The sequence below is a fragment of the Lasioglossum baleicum genome, chromosome 18, assembly GCF_051020765.1.
Source record: "Lasioglossum baleicum chromosome 18, iyLasBale1, whole genome shotgun sequence".
Taxonomy (NCBI): Eukaryota; Metazoa; Arthropoda; class Insecta; order Hymenoptera; family Halictidae; genus Lasioglossum; species Lasioglossum baleicum.
Genome location: NC_134946.1, coordinates 457,446 through 474,149, shown reverse-complemented (window position 1 = coordinate 474,149; position 16,704 = coordinate 457,446). Strand labels below are relative to the sequence as shown.

General features: G+C 42.5%; 2 protein-coding genes across 2 annotated transcripts; both read left to right on the top strand.

Moving 5' to 3' along the window:
• LOC143218189 (uncharacterized) lies at positions 1 to 4,250 on the top strand. Its single transcript, XM_076443233.1, has 5 exons — positions 1 to 34; positions 1,910 to 1,994; positions 2,225 to 3,446; positions 3,549 to 3,869; positions 4,065 to 4,250. Exons 1-5 carry the CDS (start codon positions 1 to 3, stop codon positions 4,248 to 4,250), a joined length of 1,848 nt encoding a protein of 615 aa, XP_076299348.1.
• A 134-nt stretch (positions 4,251 to 4,384) lies between these two features.
• LOC143218188 (uncharacterized) lies at positions 4,385 to 12,158 on the top strand. Its single transcript, XM_076443232.1, has 4 exons — positions 4,385 to 6,139; positions 9,519 to 9,637; positions 9,927 to 10,080; positions 12,096 to 12,158. The coding sequence occupies exons 1-4, from the start codon at positions 4,385 to 4,387 to the stop codon at positions 12,156 to 12,158; spliced, it is 2,091 nt and encodes a 696-aa protein (XP_076299347.1).
• Positions 12,159 to 16,704: the final 4,546 nt, after the last annotated feature.

The following is a 16,704-nucleotide window of genomic DNA, read 5'->3' as shown; positions in this document are numbered from 1 at the left end:
ATGTTGGCCGTCGAAGAGGCTAGAACGCCGTACAGTTTGACCTTTCGTCCAAATCGGAGACAAAATCAAAGAACTTTCGATAGAAATGAGGTAGCGCGATGAAATTTTTAAAAAATTAAATCTGAAACTTTGCAGAACACGGGAAAAATAGGGAGATTATGGTACGAACGTTTTTTAACCTTGAGAACATTCATTAAACATGTAGAATTTCAAGAAATCTATTTTGCAATATCCTGAGGTCGTAGAAAAATTTTGAGACCAGATTTGAAATCAGCGTGAAAAAATCTACGGGAAATGAAGTACAGCATGTTCAGAAAAATTTTTTCCGCGCGTGGTATTGGAAAAACCACAATTTTATCGAAATTCTGCAAGTTTAACGAATTTTCTCAACGTTAAAAAACGTTCTTAACATAATCTCCCTATTTTTCCCGTGTTCTGCAAAGTTTCAGCTTTAATTTTAAAAAAATTTCATCGCTCTACCTCATTTCTATCGAAAGTTCTTTGATTTTGTCTCCGATTTGGACGAAAGGTCCCACTGTACGGCGTTCTAGCCTCTTCGACGGCCAACATGCAGCCGCATATTGCAAAACCATTGCTCGTAATCGTAAAAGTAGGACTTTTGAGAATTATCGCTTCCTAGATTCATCTTTCGTCTAGCGATTTTGACTACTAAAAAACCCCGTCTTTGCATTATTGAGAAATCGGAAGTCTAATCCCGGACCCCTGCAGTCCTCGCGTACGTATACGTGATCCAGCGGTGTGTGCATAAGGATACTCGAGATGTCTCGTCCATGGCATCGTTCGTTTGTCAAGAACCGGTGTTTTCGAGAATCATGTGATTCTCGATAAATCAATATCTCCTTGGGAACGATTTCATTTGTTTTAAACGACGCCTTCATCGAATACATTGTACGCTGGGAGAGCACAGTTTCGCGCGGCATCGCGAAGAGCATCGAACTCTTTCCGCGTCGGAGTAAGTAATTTCGTTCGAAATCGATACGAGTTATAAAAGTGTGCTACGAGTTCAACAATTATGTGAAAGTGTGGTGGTTGTATGTGGTAGTCAAATGGATTTACGGTTGAATAAGTGAGTTTTTAATTCAATAAGTTTGTGCTTCTTCTATCGTTCGGGTAAAGCTGCCGATGATGTGCGTCCTCACCGATTTCGATGACTTTGAAATATGTTATAAATTCGTGTTTTAAATATCTTTTTCCTTTGAAATAAAGCTCATCGAAATCGGCGAGGAGATAGTATGTACATCGATCGATTTACAATTATAAATTTTTACAATAATATCGTAAACTAAAGCCGATCGACAAAAACCGTAAAGGGAAATGTTGTTCAGAATCATGGTATTGACAACATATCCAAAGCTTATCGAAATCGGATAGAAAATAGTTCATCGATCGATTTACAATTACAAATTTTTACAATAATATCGTAAACTAAAGCCATCCGACAGAAACTGTAAAGGGAAATATTGTTCAGAATCATGGTATTGACAACATATCCAAAGCTTGTCGAAATTGGCGAGGATTCACATCATCGAGAAACTTTTGTTCGTTGCGACATCGCGGCGTGCCACCGACACTCGGCTGCCGGCGCGCCGGGCTGCACGTGTCTAGCTCGCGCTCTGATTGGTCCGTGTTTTTCGTTAATAACTCGTTAACGAAGCCGCGGACGACATTTTTTCAAAGGAAAATGTCGCCTGAAATGACCTCAGGAACCTCCCATTTTCGGCTCCGGACCTAATTTTGAGACACCCTGTATACCATTGAACCTATCCTATGTAAATTGGTATACATAGGTATTTGAGCACGAGGAATATTTTCACGCTATCCACTTTGTTGTAACTCGCCATCATATTGACGACAAAACAGAATAATTTATGATTATGTCCCCCAAAAGATCAAACATTGGAAGAAGAACCAGAAATGCGCGGCATGTCTCAACCAGTAGAGCTGCTGAAACATCTGAAGAGCGAGTCGCACGAGTAGAAAACCTGCGAATGCGAGCTTCTACATCAAGAGCTGCTGATACATCTGAAGAGCGAGTCGCACGAGTAGAAAACCTGCGATTGCGAGCTTATACATCAAGAGCTGTTGAAACATTTTTAGAGCGAGTCGCACGACGTGAAGGTCAACGCTTACGGCAGAGTCGAACAAGAACGACATTCGATCTCAAGAAAGCGGCGTTCAATTACAATAAAAACTTTGATTACAGAATGCATCACGATGTTGCCATCGGACCAATGACTAATTTGTGCTTTCATTGTCACGCTTTGAAGTTTAAGAAAGAATCGCCTGGCATGTGTTGCTCCAATGGCAAAATCAACTTGCCACCACTGGTTGAGGTACCAGAACCACTTTTAACTTATGTGGCTGGAGTTACTCGGGAGTCCAAACACTTTCTACAGCATATTCGTAAATACAACTCATGCTTTCAAATGACATCGTTTGGAGCAACGAATATTGTGAGATATAGTAATTTCATGCCCACCTTCAAAGTCCAAGGACAAGTGTATCATCAAATTGGTTCACTTCTTCCAGTAACCGACGGAGATCCACAGTTTTTGCAAATTTATTTCATGGACAATGTGGAAGAAGAGGTTGATCGACGATGCACATTTAGCGCAGTAACAGATCGGAGAATTATTGCTGAATTACGAGCATTATTCCATGAAAATAACTGTTTGGTCCGAGATTTCAAATCCGCATTGGAGGATGTAAGGGCGGATGATTTAAAAGTCATAATCAGGGCAGACAAAACGCCATTGAATGAGCATAAAAGACGTTTCAATGCTCCAACGGCCCCTGAAGTAGCAGCTGTAATTGTCGGAACAGAGATCACCCGCCGAGATATTGTTATAAGCAGACGAGATCAAACCAAGCAACGTGTTGCTGAAACACACCGATCGTCCGATGCTCTTCAATATCCAATACTGTTTCCGCGAGGAGAAGACGGATATCATTTCGAAGTTTATCAAACTAATCCCATCACAGGTGCTGCGACAACGAAAAGAGTCAGTTGTATGAATTTTTATGCACACCGTATCATGATTCGATCCCAACAATGTAACCATATCCTGAAGTGTCGTCAACTTTTCCAACAATACATCGTCGATATGTACGCTAAAGTCGAAAGTGAACGACTCAATTACATTCGTTACAATCAATCGAAGCTTCGAGTTGAAGATTACATTCATTTGCGAGATGCAATTGCGAATAATGAAACAGTTGCTAACATTGGACAAATGGTTATACTTCCAGCTTTGTATACTGGAAGTCCAAGACATATGCAAGAATATGCTCAGGATGCTCTAACATATGTTCGCAAATACGGACGTCCAGATCTTTTTATCACGTTCACATGCAATCCATCTTGGACTGAAATAAAAGATTTACTTCTACTTGGCCAGCAACCATCCCATCGGCATGACCTCATAGCGAGAGTTTTTAAACAAAAATTAATACGATTTATGGATCTCATCACTAAGAATCATATATACGGAGAAACTCGCTGCTAGATGTATTCGATTGAATGGCAGAAAAGAGGTCTACCACATGCCCACATCTTAATTCGGTTGGTCGAAAGAATCGCTCGAACTCGAATCGACGATATCATTGATGCCGAGCTGCCCGATCCAGAAGAAGATCCAGAATTATTTGAAATTGTCAAAAAACATACGATTCACGAACCACGCGGACTCTGCAACCCACATTCGCCATGCACGAAAGATGGAAAATGCGCTAAAAAGTATCCACGTCGGATGACACAAGAAGCACAGACCGGTGGCGATGGTTATCCGCCGTACGGACGACGAAAACCAGATGACGGAGGACACGCGACAACTATCAAAATCGATAACGTTCATTTCGAAATTGATAACCAGTGGATCGTGCCCTATATTCTCCTATTCCTTCCAAATCATTCGACGCGCATATCAACGCGGAAGCCTGCGATTCGGTTAAATCGATTAACTACATATGTGAATATGCGAATGAAGGCAGCGATATGGCAGTTCTCGGACTTGCTAATCCCAATACTCCCGTTAACGAAGTAGAACAATTTCAAATGGGACGTTATATCGGTGGCAACGAAGCTGTTCGGCGAATTCTTGGTTTCGATGTTCACGAACGCTTTCCTGCTGTTACACATCTCGGTGTTCACTTGGAAAACGGTCAACGAGTCTACTTCACGGAAGAGAATGCAGCCCAGAGAGCTGCAGACCCACCAAACACAACGTTGACCGCTTTCTTCCAATTGTGTGCAACTGACGAATTCGCGAAAACGTTGTTATATCATGAAGTCCCGCAATAGTACACTTGGAATCAATCGACGAAGAAATTTTACAGTAGAAAACGAGGCACCAGGCATTCTTCAATGGCTGGCATATTTTTCTCTGGAACATTGGGACGAGTATATACTGTTCATCCGAATAATAGTGAATGCTACTATTTGCGAATGCTGCTTCACGTGGTCAAAGGACCAACATCGTTTCAAGCAGTCAAAACCATCGATGGTCAAGTATGCCAAACATACAGAGAAGCATGTTTCAAACTTGGTTTGCTTGAAAATGATCAACATTGGGACAACACATTGACAGAAGCATCTGAAACACGTCATGCTCACCAAATACGAACTCTGTTCGCCATAATCTTGACAACCTGTGCGCCATCTGATCCGAAAGATCTATGGGAAAAACACAAAGAAAATATGAGCGAAGACATACTTCTCCGAGAACGCAGAGACAACCCCGACCTGGATGTACAATATTCGGAAAACATTTTCAATGAAGCACTAATATTGCTTGAGGATATGTGTTTGTCGATTAAAAACAAACTTCTCAATCAGCTTGGGCTATTTACACCGGAACGTAACAGAAACGATGTTGTTGATAGAGACGTATTGCGAGAAAAACAATATGATGTCGATGCGCTACAAGTTTATGTTGAGAGTCAGAAAAGGCTCTTAACAAATGATCAACGACTCGCGTACGACACAGTTATGGAGTATGTACGAGGCGGAAATGGTGGACTCCTTTTTCTTGATGCACCAGGAGGCACAGGAAAAACATTTCTACTCAATTTGATACTCGCCGAAATTCGAATGCAGAATGAGATTGCTGTGGCTGTAGCATCATCGGGGATTGCAGCAACACTACTTGATGGAGGACGCACGGCGCATTCGGCTTTCAAGCTGCCATTGAATCTAAATCTTGCTACAGATCCTCTTTGCAACATTGGAAAAACATCTGGAATGGCAACTGTATTGAAAAAATGCAAAATCATTATTTGGGATGAATGTACCATGATCCATAAGAAAGGACTTGAAGCACTTGATCGTACTCTGCGAGATTTTCGAAGCGATCAACGTCAAATGGGCGGAGCTCTGATATTGCTCGCCGGTGATTTCCGTCAAACTTTGCCCGTCATTCCAAGATCAACACCAGCAGACGAGCTGAATGCATGCCTGAAGAATTCGGCTCTTTGGAGACATGTGAAGAAAATTACACTTTCAACCAATATGCGTGTGCATTTACTTGAAGATGTTTCTGCACAAACATTTGTCAAGCAACTTTTAGATATGGGCAATGGCAAACTTGCGGTTATTCCTGAAACACAGGAGATATCGTTCCCACCAAACTTCTGTCAACTTCAATCATCAATTGAAGATCTTGAAATGAAGGTTTTTCCGAACATCGTCAACAACTTCAGGAATCAGGATTGGCTATCCGAGAGAACTATCTTAGCTCCAAAAAATGATGACGTCAATCGAATCAATAACAAGATTCAATTGAAAATTCCTGGTGTGGTTACCAAATATAAATCAATCGATACAGTTACAGAAGAGGATCAAGCTGTTAATTATCCAATAGAATTTCTGAATTCATTGGAGCCTCCTGGAATGCCGCCACACATATTAGCGTTGAAAGTTGGTTCACCAATACTGCTCCTTCGGAATCTCAACACGCCAAAGTTGTGCAACGGAACCAGACTTTCAGTGAAAAAACTGATGCCGAATGTGATTGAAGCAACAATAATTAACGGCAAATGTAAAGGAGAAGATGTGCTTATTCCACGCATTCCAATGATCCCCACTGATTTGCCCTTCACTTTCAAACGACTACAGTTTCCTGTGCGTCTTGCTTTCGCAATGACAATCAACAAAGCTCAAGGGCAGTCACTGCGCGTTGCCGGATTAAATTTAGAAAATCCATGTTTTTCACATGGTCAACTATATGTTGCTTGCTCCAGAGTAGGGAACCCAAAAAGTCTATACATATATACACCAAATAAAAAAACAAAAAATATTGTTTATCCACTCGCCTTACGCTAAATGTAGGCATTAGTGTAAATTATTTTAGGATAAAAATCTAAATTCTTCTCACTCTTAGCACGGGCGAAGCCGTGCCGGGGGCTGCTAGTATAATATAAAATATAAATGTTGTCACTCAAGAACTTTCATGTGAAATCTGAAACCAATTACAGAGTATGTATTCGAGTTGTTGACATGTGTCAGATTTTTTTCAGTATTTCTAAACATCATTAACTAGGGAAAATAGGCACAAAACTGATTTTTCGTTGATTTTACCCAATACTACCCTCCCATCGAGATACAGGATTGAAATTTTGCACAGTATGTTTTTTCTTGATGGCCTATCGAATGACCCATCGTCGATATAGATCGACTCAAGGGCACTTTTGACCATCTTATCCAGCAATATGCCTTCAGAAAAATCTTTTCGATTTTGGTGACATTTTTCTCAACTTATTCGATGTCCGTTTGTTGTACGAAAAGAAGTAATATATTATAAAAGACCCAGTCTGTCCAGATCTACTGGTTTTGTCTAATGTTACGTCCCGGGTCGGATATGATCCGACGAAACGACGCCCAGACGGGGCGGGGACGTAACCGACCAATTTATTTAAGACGATCTTAGATCCACGTGGCGCGTAACGTCCACGTCTGATCAGGGACCCGATACCGGCGTTCGTCGTTGTTGAAAGGGGGCGAAGAGGGAAATGAATGGACGTCGTCCGGCGGGGATGTCGCGACGGAGCGACGAACTGCGCGATGACGGTGACAGCTCCCTGCGATCAGAGTGTCACTATGTGGGCGTGTTGTGTGTGACTCGTCCGAGCGCGTGGGTTGTTCGATTCGTGACAGGATTCTCGACCGAAGGGAAATTAGTGTTCTCTCGGTACCGAGCACCCTCTGGGCTCAGACGTACACGATTGATACACCAATTTTAGGGGTTATAGGAACGAATGTGAGGAATGTGAGGGATGTGAGGAATCGATCGACGGACCGATCGGGATTGAACAACCCGGAGACGCGCACACACACACGCACACACTCGCGATCACTCCACTCGGTCACTGATCGACGAACTTTAGTAATACCACCTTAGGGTGAGTATTCTGCGGACGACGTAACGTTCGTAACGCGGGTCCTCGATACTGATTTCCTCCAGTGGAGGGAGACTCGGGAGGAATCGGATCGGTATCAACCTCCACGGGGGAGGAGGCGCGGAATCAGGCCGTCCGACGGTCGTTTCTTCGCGGCGCGGAGGCGTTTCAGCGCGGTCAGCGGTTCCTTCTTCGCGTCGCGGAGGTATCGCGATCTCTCGACGGTCCACTATTTTTACTCGACGAGCAAGGGGGACGTCGCGGATGATCCTGGGCTGTTTAGCGATTCCCAAGTACGGATTGTAAACGGTAGCTTTCCCTTCGGCGCGTAGCTGTCGCACCAATTTACCGATTTGGTAGCTCCTACCGGCGCGACGGGGCATGGGAGATAGCGAGGGCGAGGTATTGCTGAATAAGCTGCGAAATAGATGGTTTAAACAGACAGAATATAATGAATCAGAATATGTACAAGAATAAGACTTGCGAGCAGAACTCGTGAACCAAATACAATGTCGGCTCGCTAGCGAGCTCGAACGAGATATATAGCACAGAATAGTAACAAGCAGGTTACGAGCGAGCTCATACAAAGCAAAATGGCACAAAAATAAGAATTATCAGCCTTAATTATAATGCGAGCAAGCTCGTACAACAAAATAGCACTAGATAATAGTTATCAATACGTATAGTAATGCGAGCAAGCTCGTTCAAACAAAAATAGCGCCAAATTAACAAAAATAGCAATTGCAATACGAATAGTAATGCGAGCAAGCTCGTTCAAACAAAAATAGCGCCAAATTAACAAAAATAGCAATTGCAATACGAATAGTAATGCGAGCAAGCTCGTTCAAACAAAAATAGCGCCAAATTAACAAAAATAGCAATTGCAATATGAATAGTAATGCGAGCAAGCTCGTATAAGCCAAATAACACAAAATTAACAATTGAAATGTGAATAATAAAGCGAGCAAATCGCATAAACAAGATAGCACGAGAATAGTAATTATAAATGTGAAATGATAATGCGAGTAAGCTCGTACAACAAAATAACGGTGACGGTTTACGAGTAACCTCGTACGACCAATAAACCAGAATAATATCTGTAAATACGTAATAATAATCTACGAGCAGACTCGAATAACAATTTAGAACCAAATGATATATAAAGAAATAGTGTAAATGGTAAGGAGCAATACGACCTGAATATCGTGAACGATCTGAAATAGAGTCCGAAAACGCGAGAAAAGACTGAGTCGAACTGAATTCGATTGAAGACGCGAGAGAACTGAATTCGTAGAATTCCGAAACTGGAAGAGAGCGATTCGCGCGATTTCGTCTTATTTATGATAAGAGCGCGGACCATAGGGATTCGGTGAACCGCGAAGTCCTTTTGTCTAAATCGTACCAGGCACGGACGAATATGTTGTCGTCGATGTATACTTTTCGCAGTTCGAACGAAACGGCGGTTTAGATGTACGTACACCTGTACTCGCGGTTGCCATGCTGGCGTCCGCTTGTACCGGTGACTATCGCTTCTTTCCCGATTCCCTATGTTCACTCTCACGGGGATATGTATATATATATATATAAATACGCGTAAGATATATATATATACATATCGCTGTGTACGGATTTAAACGCGATTTCGGTTTGGATTTTACGAAGGAAGTATACGTATACCATATGTATATATATGTATGTACAGCGAGAATTTGCTCGTGCGAACAAAACCGACGCAACACGTCGGTACGACGTTACACTAACATTTTTTGACGGGGTAAATAGCTTGTTTAAGCGATATTTGAAAAAAAACGATTTTATCAGCATTAAATTAATTATTTTAATGTTTTAGAGCCTTGGGGCTCATTTGTCCGTTAATCCCGTTATCCGATCAAGGTCACACTTTGAACAGATTTCTTTTTAAGTATTCGAAACAACTTTGGGGGGTGCCGTAAAGAAATTAAAAAGTCGAAAATAGGAGCCACTCGAGGATATATGTATAACAAACATTTGTTCAAAATATTGACCTTGGTAACATATTTCAAGGTGAAGATCGTAGAAGCTGAGTCCCTATTGTAAACTTTTACCAAATATTTATTCTTAATTAGAGATTTAAGGCTTTCACGCCCGACATCAAGACTTTCGGGATTAAGAGGGTAGGCTCGTTTTTCCAGGATTGCAAGGGTGTGGAATGCGCGTTGTCATTTCGCGATAATACAAAGATAGGGTTTCTCAGTAGTCAAAAACGCCAGATAAAAGATCGATCTAGGCCGCGATCGCCCTCAAAAGTCCTATTTTTTCGTTTACGAGGCGTAATTTGTATTATTCGGAAGCATACAGCTGCGCATGTTGCTATTTTCATAAAGCTACAAAAGCTACATGCTTCCGAATAATGCAAATTACGCCTCGTAAACGTAAAAATAGGACTTATGAGGGCGATCGATAGCGATGAGGGCCCAGATCGATCTTTTATCTAGCGTTCCTGATTACTGAAAAACCCCATCTTTGTATTACAGAGAAATGAGAACCCGCATTCAGCACACTTGCAATCCTGGAAAAAGAGACTACGTCCTTAAGTCGTCTCCTAGCGAAATTATTTTCCCAACGTTCGCCAGCATTGCAGCTTCATCGACTGATCCAAAACACACTGACATTGGTGTGTGCCTTGTGGTGTGTTGCTCTAATAATATACCAGAACTTCTCAGTATCAGAAAAGTTCGCTCAAAGTTATAAATTCAAATAAATGTTGAACAGCGTTATTGACGTGATATGTGCCTTCAACACACAATATTTTCATTATTTTCACATAAAATACCTGCCTTAATATTGCTTAGTTAATTCAGTTTCTTTAGCTTAGTCATATTAAATGTGACATTGTGGATGTTAGTGCGGAAGACATTCAAAAATAAAATGCACTGTCTGCTCATGGAATTTTCATTACAAACAACATTATTATACAGGGTGTCCCAAAATTCCTGCACATCCCGGAAATGGGACGTTCCTGAGACTTTGTTTAGGAGTTATTAACGAAAAACACGGACCAATCAGAGCGCGACCTAGACCGCCACGCCGGCAGGCGAGCGTTGGTGGTACGCCGTGACATCGCAACGAACAAGAGTTTCTCGATGATGTGAATCCTCTCCAATTCCGATGAGCTTTGGATATGTTGTCAAGACCACGATTCTGAACAACATTCAACCTTTACAGTTTTTGTCGGCCGGCTTTAGTTTACGAGATAATTGTACTAACTTGTAATTGTACCCGATCTTCTACCCGATTTGGATGAGCTTTGGATATGTTGTCAAGACCATGATTCTGAACAATATTTCCCTTTACAGTTTTTGACGGTCGCGGAAGAACTTTACTTGTCAATTCATATGGGTGGATCTTTTTACCCGACTTACGGCAACGTTACCCGAACGAGAGTAGAAGCAGAAACTGATTGTATTAAAAACTCACTTATTCAGCCGTAAATCCATTTGCTGCTTCGAAATGTGTGTCACTGGGTCACTCGGCGACGAACTGCACAGATGTCTCCAGGTATACGACAGTACCGAAAACTAAGGGACGTACGATCAGGTCGACGAACTGCACAGCTGGTGGTAGATAGGTACATACTACAAACTAAGACTTAAGGCCTAAACGATCCAGAATTTCAGTTTTACTTTCGAATCGATAAATAATTCGTATGTTTATTTCACACAGATGCCTTGAAATTTTTCCTCACTCACGATCACTGTTCACATTTGTCAACACATAGTTATTTACTAATAACAATTGCCATATCGCTTGTAATGCTGCATAAATCACAACAATCAGGTAATGCGATCACTAGACAGCGGATTTCATGCATTTGTAGTGTTAAGAATCCATTGTCCAATTTTGTTTAAGACTGTATGTGTTGCGAATCAATAATTTAATTTAATTACTACTACAATGTCCTCCCTTCGTGCGAAATATCTGTGTGAAATGTAAGACGCGTATTACGTATGTGTATTGTGACGTGGCAGTTCTGCCAACGTCACCCGATGCCGGTTATCGGAAGACCGGGTCACCCTCTGGCAGCCAAATACGCGGGAGGCGCCGTGGCGAACGCTCGCCCTGGGTGCGAACGAGACCCATGGGCGAGTTCTAATATTTTTGAGCGTCGCGCCAATTGGCGCGACGCGTATCTGCAGGACCGTAGTCGGGCCCCGAAAGGGGACCCGAAGCACCTCTCCCGCCGAGAAAAGTAAAAGGACCGGCGCCGGCGATAATTACAACACCGCGAGGAAAGAGGAATCGACCTGGCACAGGAAAATCAACCTGGAGGCGCCGACAAGGACGGACGATGCCAAGCAAGGAATCTCAGCTACCTTGCCGTCGCCTCATCCGGAGAGAAACCGGATCGCTGCCGGATTGGCTCACGTCGATCACCTCAGCGGGAGGCAGCCAATCCACGCGCGCTGCTGCCGCAGGACCATCGAATCGCCGAGCGCCAGGGACCGTCGCGCAGGGCTAGGCCCTGTCCGAAAGTCTATCCGCGATAGGTCGAACTGCGTGCGGGGGGACAAGAGCGGTAAGGGGGGGACGCTCCACTTCCGCGTTCCCAAGACACACCGAGAAGGATCACTTGTTCGTTGGCTTGAGCGAAAGATAGTCGAGTAGAACTTGTACGATTGCGTAATCCTTGAGTATTTTGTAAGAGTTACGAAGCGAAGCTGCCGGAATCGAGGGACGAGGAGAGCGTACAACGATCGTTGCCCTAGGTTAGCTTCTGCCACGCGTTGGCTCGGTAGTATGTCGTGTTCGCGATCGCGTCGTCGAAGCACCGACGTGGTTTCGCAGCTGCCGGTATTTGCGAAGTATAACATTCCATTCGCGAACGGGAGGAACCCGTCGGTCAACGGGCGCGCGAAGAAAATACATTTAGCGGGTGTTAGTCTCAGTAGAGGTCGGTTGGAGGGATCCGCGCTGTTCGGACCTCGACAGGCGCGGTGACGGAGTTAGCGGAGACGAGCCACCATTCTTTTGGCGAAATTCGCGCGTCGTTGTCGTATTCACGCTAACCTCGAGTCGTCCCACGGTGCGACGTCGCCACGTGCTCTCGCCGTATTTCCGCGATTCGTTCTGCCGACGAGAAGCTTATTATAACGCGTATTCCATCCGAATCCGGGCGTGGAACGCGAAGATCGTGTGCGCCGACATTAAAATCACGTTGCTGCCGGATTCGTAGCGTAAAGAGAAGGACCAGAAAAGGTCGAAGCGCGCGTACAAAAAGTTGTCGTTGCCGATCACCTGTTACGCGTCGGTTAACCGTGAAACGCTGCCGGTCGCTGCCGGCATCGTTATTGTACCATCGGGACAATAAATTTTGTTAACCAAGATCATACGAGAGTGTTTATTGCGTGAGAAACCTTCCCGCCGCGGGGAATGCCTCGTGTTCGACCCGCGTAGAATCCTGCGACCAATAGCTTATCATCTTCGTGTAATATCGATTGTCGCAGGCTCGTACGATTGTCTCTCGAAGTGTTCGCATTTGCGAATTTAGCGTGGCACCTTCCGTGCCTGGCGCCCGAACTTCACATAAACGATCTCGAGAGACGACGAGCCTGCGTACAATTTTTGTCCCGGGTGGACCACGTTTCGCGCGGCCGAACGTGGCCCGGCGGTATCGCTTGTAAATACCCGCTGTCGCTACCGTTTCGGTAAGAAACGATAAACGACGTGACAGTATATGTCGAACAAATATTGTAATAAATTAATAACGTGGATAAAGTTAAGTTTATAGTGTAACAGTGGTGCGATGCGGAGATGTTGTAAATTGCGTTCGAATATAGAATGGTATGGTGATAAATCTGTATATGTATAGTGTGTTGTCATGTGTGGAAGTGCGGAAAGGGAGGCACGTTTGATAGTGACAAATCAAACGTTATAAAAAAAACTCTCGTCGGCATCGCGTATTGTATGGGGACCGCCACATGGACGGAAAACCCTGAAAGTGCCACGAGTAAGGTTGTTATTGTCAACAGCCTATAGGCCCGGTAGACCGAGAGGGGGTTGTGATCACCTCCTCTGAAACCAGGTCCACGAGCACGGTAAGATCGTAAGGATCGAACCGGGGCCGTTAGCCAAGCGCGAGACCGGCGAGAGGGGGCTGAACCGCGAAAATTGCCCGACTACTAAGAGAGGAAGCAGTGGGGCGGAGTATAAATATTATGAGTTAACTGGGCGAAGAACCAGAAAAAGTATAATTGTATTCGAGAGCGTACTCTTATTCGAAGAATATTTGTATTTACTTTCGTTTATTTTCGATTTGAATCTCAAGTATTGTTAATGAGATAATAAAGGGGACAGTCTGCTGCCAACGTGTAGGAAAAATGAGTAGGTACATTTTAAGACAGTAGAGAGATTAAAATAATTTAAAAACACCAATGTATTATTTTCAACTTGTTAAAATGATTACAGAGTGAGAATCAAATATCTGTCTGGCTCCTGTCCCTTGTAATAGCAGCAGCCAATTTTCATTTTGCATAAAGATTAGTTTAAATATCACTATCAAAAACACAGCTAATAGCAACCGTTGGCTTTGAATTTATAAGTCTTTGAAGATGTTCTATCAATCGGGGCTGGACCGACACTGATTTCCCGTAAGTTGTTCCTCAAGAATTAAGGAAGGGAATTATGCGTGTCGAAATTCGAAATGCACGCTGTAGCACGTTTACGAAAACGACGGGACGGTTAGACGAATATCAGGATATGATATTTGTTTCTTTTCTATGGATTTTAAAAATGCGATTTTACAACTTTTAGTGGTGAAAACCGATTCGGATGATTAAATCTCATGTACATAATTATACTAATTCTGGATGTACAAAGTGCAATTTTGTTTGTCATTTATACATTTTTACCTATCAACCACTTAAAACACATTTAATGCGAATTGTTGTCTAAATTTTAAACGGCCATTTTTGTTTTTCAAATTTTCTAGTTTATGTTCGTCATCAGTGACCGCAAAGATCCGAAAAAGATCATTTTCCAAGCAGACCTAACCATTTGTTAATGTACATGACCGCCATATTAAATCCGCCATTTTGTTTTTTGAAATTTCAACTTCATATTCGTAATCAGCGACCCCGAAAACCCGCGAGTACGAATTTTTGAGTGCATTAAAGTACGTTTAGAGGTTTTGGCCGGTTTTTCGCGATTTGGGACCACTGTTTGCGCGACGCTCGGTAGTACGTCATTGCGTTCAGCGATCCCCACTCTACTGACCCATTTCGAACCGAAGGAGCTCAGTCAGTGTGGTGTTCCGTTCATTCAGTTCCATTTCGGACAATTTCGGACTCCATCAAGAGACGTCGCGTCGTCACTCGGAGTCATTCCGTCATTAATCTTGCGCAATTCCATATCTTACTATTTCATACCAGTATTACTATATCTTGCGTTCCATTTAAAAAAGACTAAAAAGTTGAAAATAAAAAAATATATTAAAAACTTTCTCAAAACCACGCTTATATTAAAATGCACTAAAAAGGAGATAATAATTTTTTTAGACATTATAGTCACTATAAATAAAATCGTGGAGCGCTAAACTATATTGAGGTAATCTTCGTGGAAGCTCCACGCTTTGTAATTATCTACATAAGATTTAATCATCCGAATCGGTTTTCATTACTAACAGTTGTAAAATCGCATTTTTAAAATCCATAAAAAAGAAACAAATATCGTATCCTGATGTTCGTCTAACCGTCCCGTCGTTTTCGTAAACGTGCTACAGCGTGCATTTCGAATTTCGACACGCATAATTCCCTTCCTTAATTCTTGAGGAACAACTTACGGGAAATCAGTGTCGTTCGAGCCGCGATTGATAGAACATCTCCAAGGACTTATAAATTCAAAGCCAACGGTTGCTATTAGCTGTGTTTTTGATAGTGATATTTAAACTAATCTTTATGCAAAATGAAAATTGGCTGCTGCTATTACAAGGGACAGGAGCCAGACAGATATTTGATTCTCACTCTGTAATCATTTTAACAAGTTGAAAATAATACATTGGTGTTTTTAAATTATTTTAATCTCTCTACTGTCTTAAAATGTACCTACTCATTTTTCCTACACGTTGGCAACAGATTGTCCCCTTTATTATCTCATCAACAATACTTGAGATTCAAATCGAAAATAAACGAAAGTAAATACAAATATTCTTCGAATAAGAGTACGCTCTCGAATACAATTATACTTTTTCTGGTTCTTCGCCCAGTTAACTCATAATATTTATACTCCGCCCCACTGCTTCCTCTCTTAGTAGTCGGGCAATTTTCGCGGTTCAGCCCCCTCTCGCCGGTCTCGCGCTTGGCTAACGGCCCCGGTTCGATCCTTACGATCTTACCGTGCTCGTGGACCTGGTTTCAGAGGAGGTGATCACAACCCCCTCTCGGTCTACCGGGCCTATAGGCTGTTGACAATAACAACCTTACTCGTGGCACCTTCAGGGTTTTCCGTCCATGTGGCGGTCCCCATACAATAAGCGATGCCGACGAGAGTTTTTTTTATAACGTTTGATTTGTCACTATCAAACGTGCCTCCCTTTCCGCACTTCCACACAAAGAAACACACAGAAACAAATATCGTATCCTGATATTCGTCTAACCGTCCCGTCGTTTTCGTAAACGTGCTACAGCGTGCATTTCGAATTTCGACACGCATAATGCCCTTCCTTAATTCTTGAGGAACATCTTACGGGAAATCAGTGTCGTTCGAGCCGCGATTGATAGAACACCTCTAAAACACTTATAAATTCAACGCTAACGGTTGCTATTAGCTGTGTTTTTGATAGTGATATTTAAAATAATCTATATGCAAAATGAAAATTGGCTGCTGCTATTACAAGGGACAGGAGCCAGACAGATATTTGATTCTTACTGCTGTAATCATTTTAACAAGTTGAAAATAATACATTAGTATTTTTAAATTATTTTAATCTCTCTACTGTCTTAAAATGCACCTACTCATTTTTGCTACAAATACATGAAATCCGCAGTTTAGTGATCGCATTACCTGATTGTTGTGATTTGTGCAGCATTACAAGCGATATGGCAATTGTTATTAGTGCATAACTATGTGTTGACAAATGTGAACAGTGATCGTGAGTGAGGAAAAATTTCAACGCTTCTGTGTGAAATAAACATACGAATTATTTATCGATTCGAAAGTGAAAGTGAAATTCTGGATCGTCGACTTGACCGCGCATCAGTTAGGCCTTAGTATACCAACTATCTACCACCAGCTGGGCAGTTCGTCGAGCTGGTCGTA

Excerpts from the sequence above, each read along its gene's own strand:
- LOC143218188 (XM_076443232.1), top strand. The coding sequence starts at position 4,385 with ATGGCTGGCATATTTTTCTCTGGAACATTGGGACGAGTATATACTGTT. Across the intron at positions 6,140-9,518 it reads TCAAACGACTACAGTTTCCT|AGATTTAAGGCTTTCACGCC; the intron begins GTGCGTCTTGCT and ends ATTCTTAATTAG. Across the intron at positions 9,638-9,926 it reads CGCGATAATACAAAGATAGG|AGAAATGAGAACCCGCATTC; the intron begins GTTTCTCAGTAG and ends TTTGTATTACAG.
- LOC143218189 (XM_076443233.1), top strand. The coding sequence starts at position 1 with ATGTTGGCCGTCGAAGAGGCTAGAACGCCGTACA. Across the intron at positions 1,995-2,224 it reads CTGAAGAGCGAGTCGCACGA|AATGCATCACGATGTTGCCA; the intron begins GTAGAAAACCTG and ends CTTTGATTACAG. Across the intron at positions 3,870-4,064 it reads CAACTATCAAAATCGATAAC|AACAATTTCAAATGGGACGT; the intron begins GTTCATTTCGAA and ends TTAACGAAGTAG.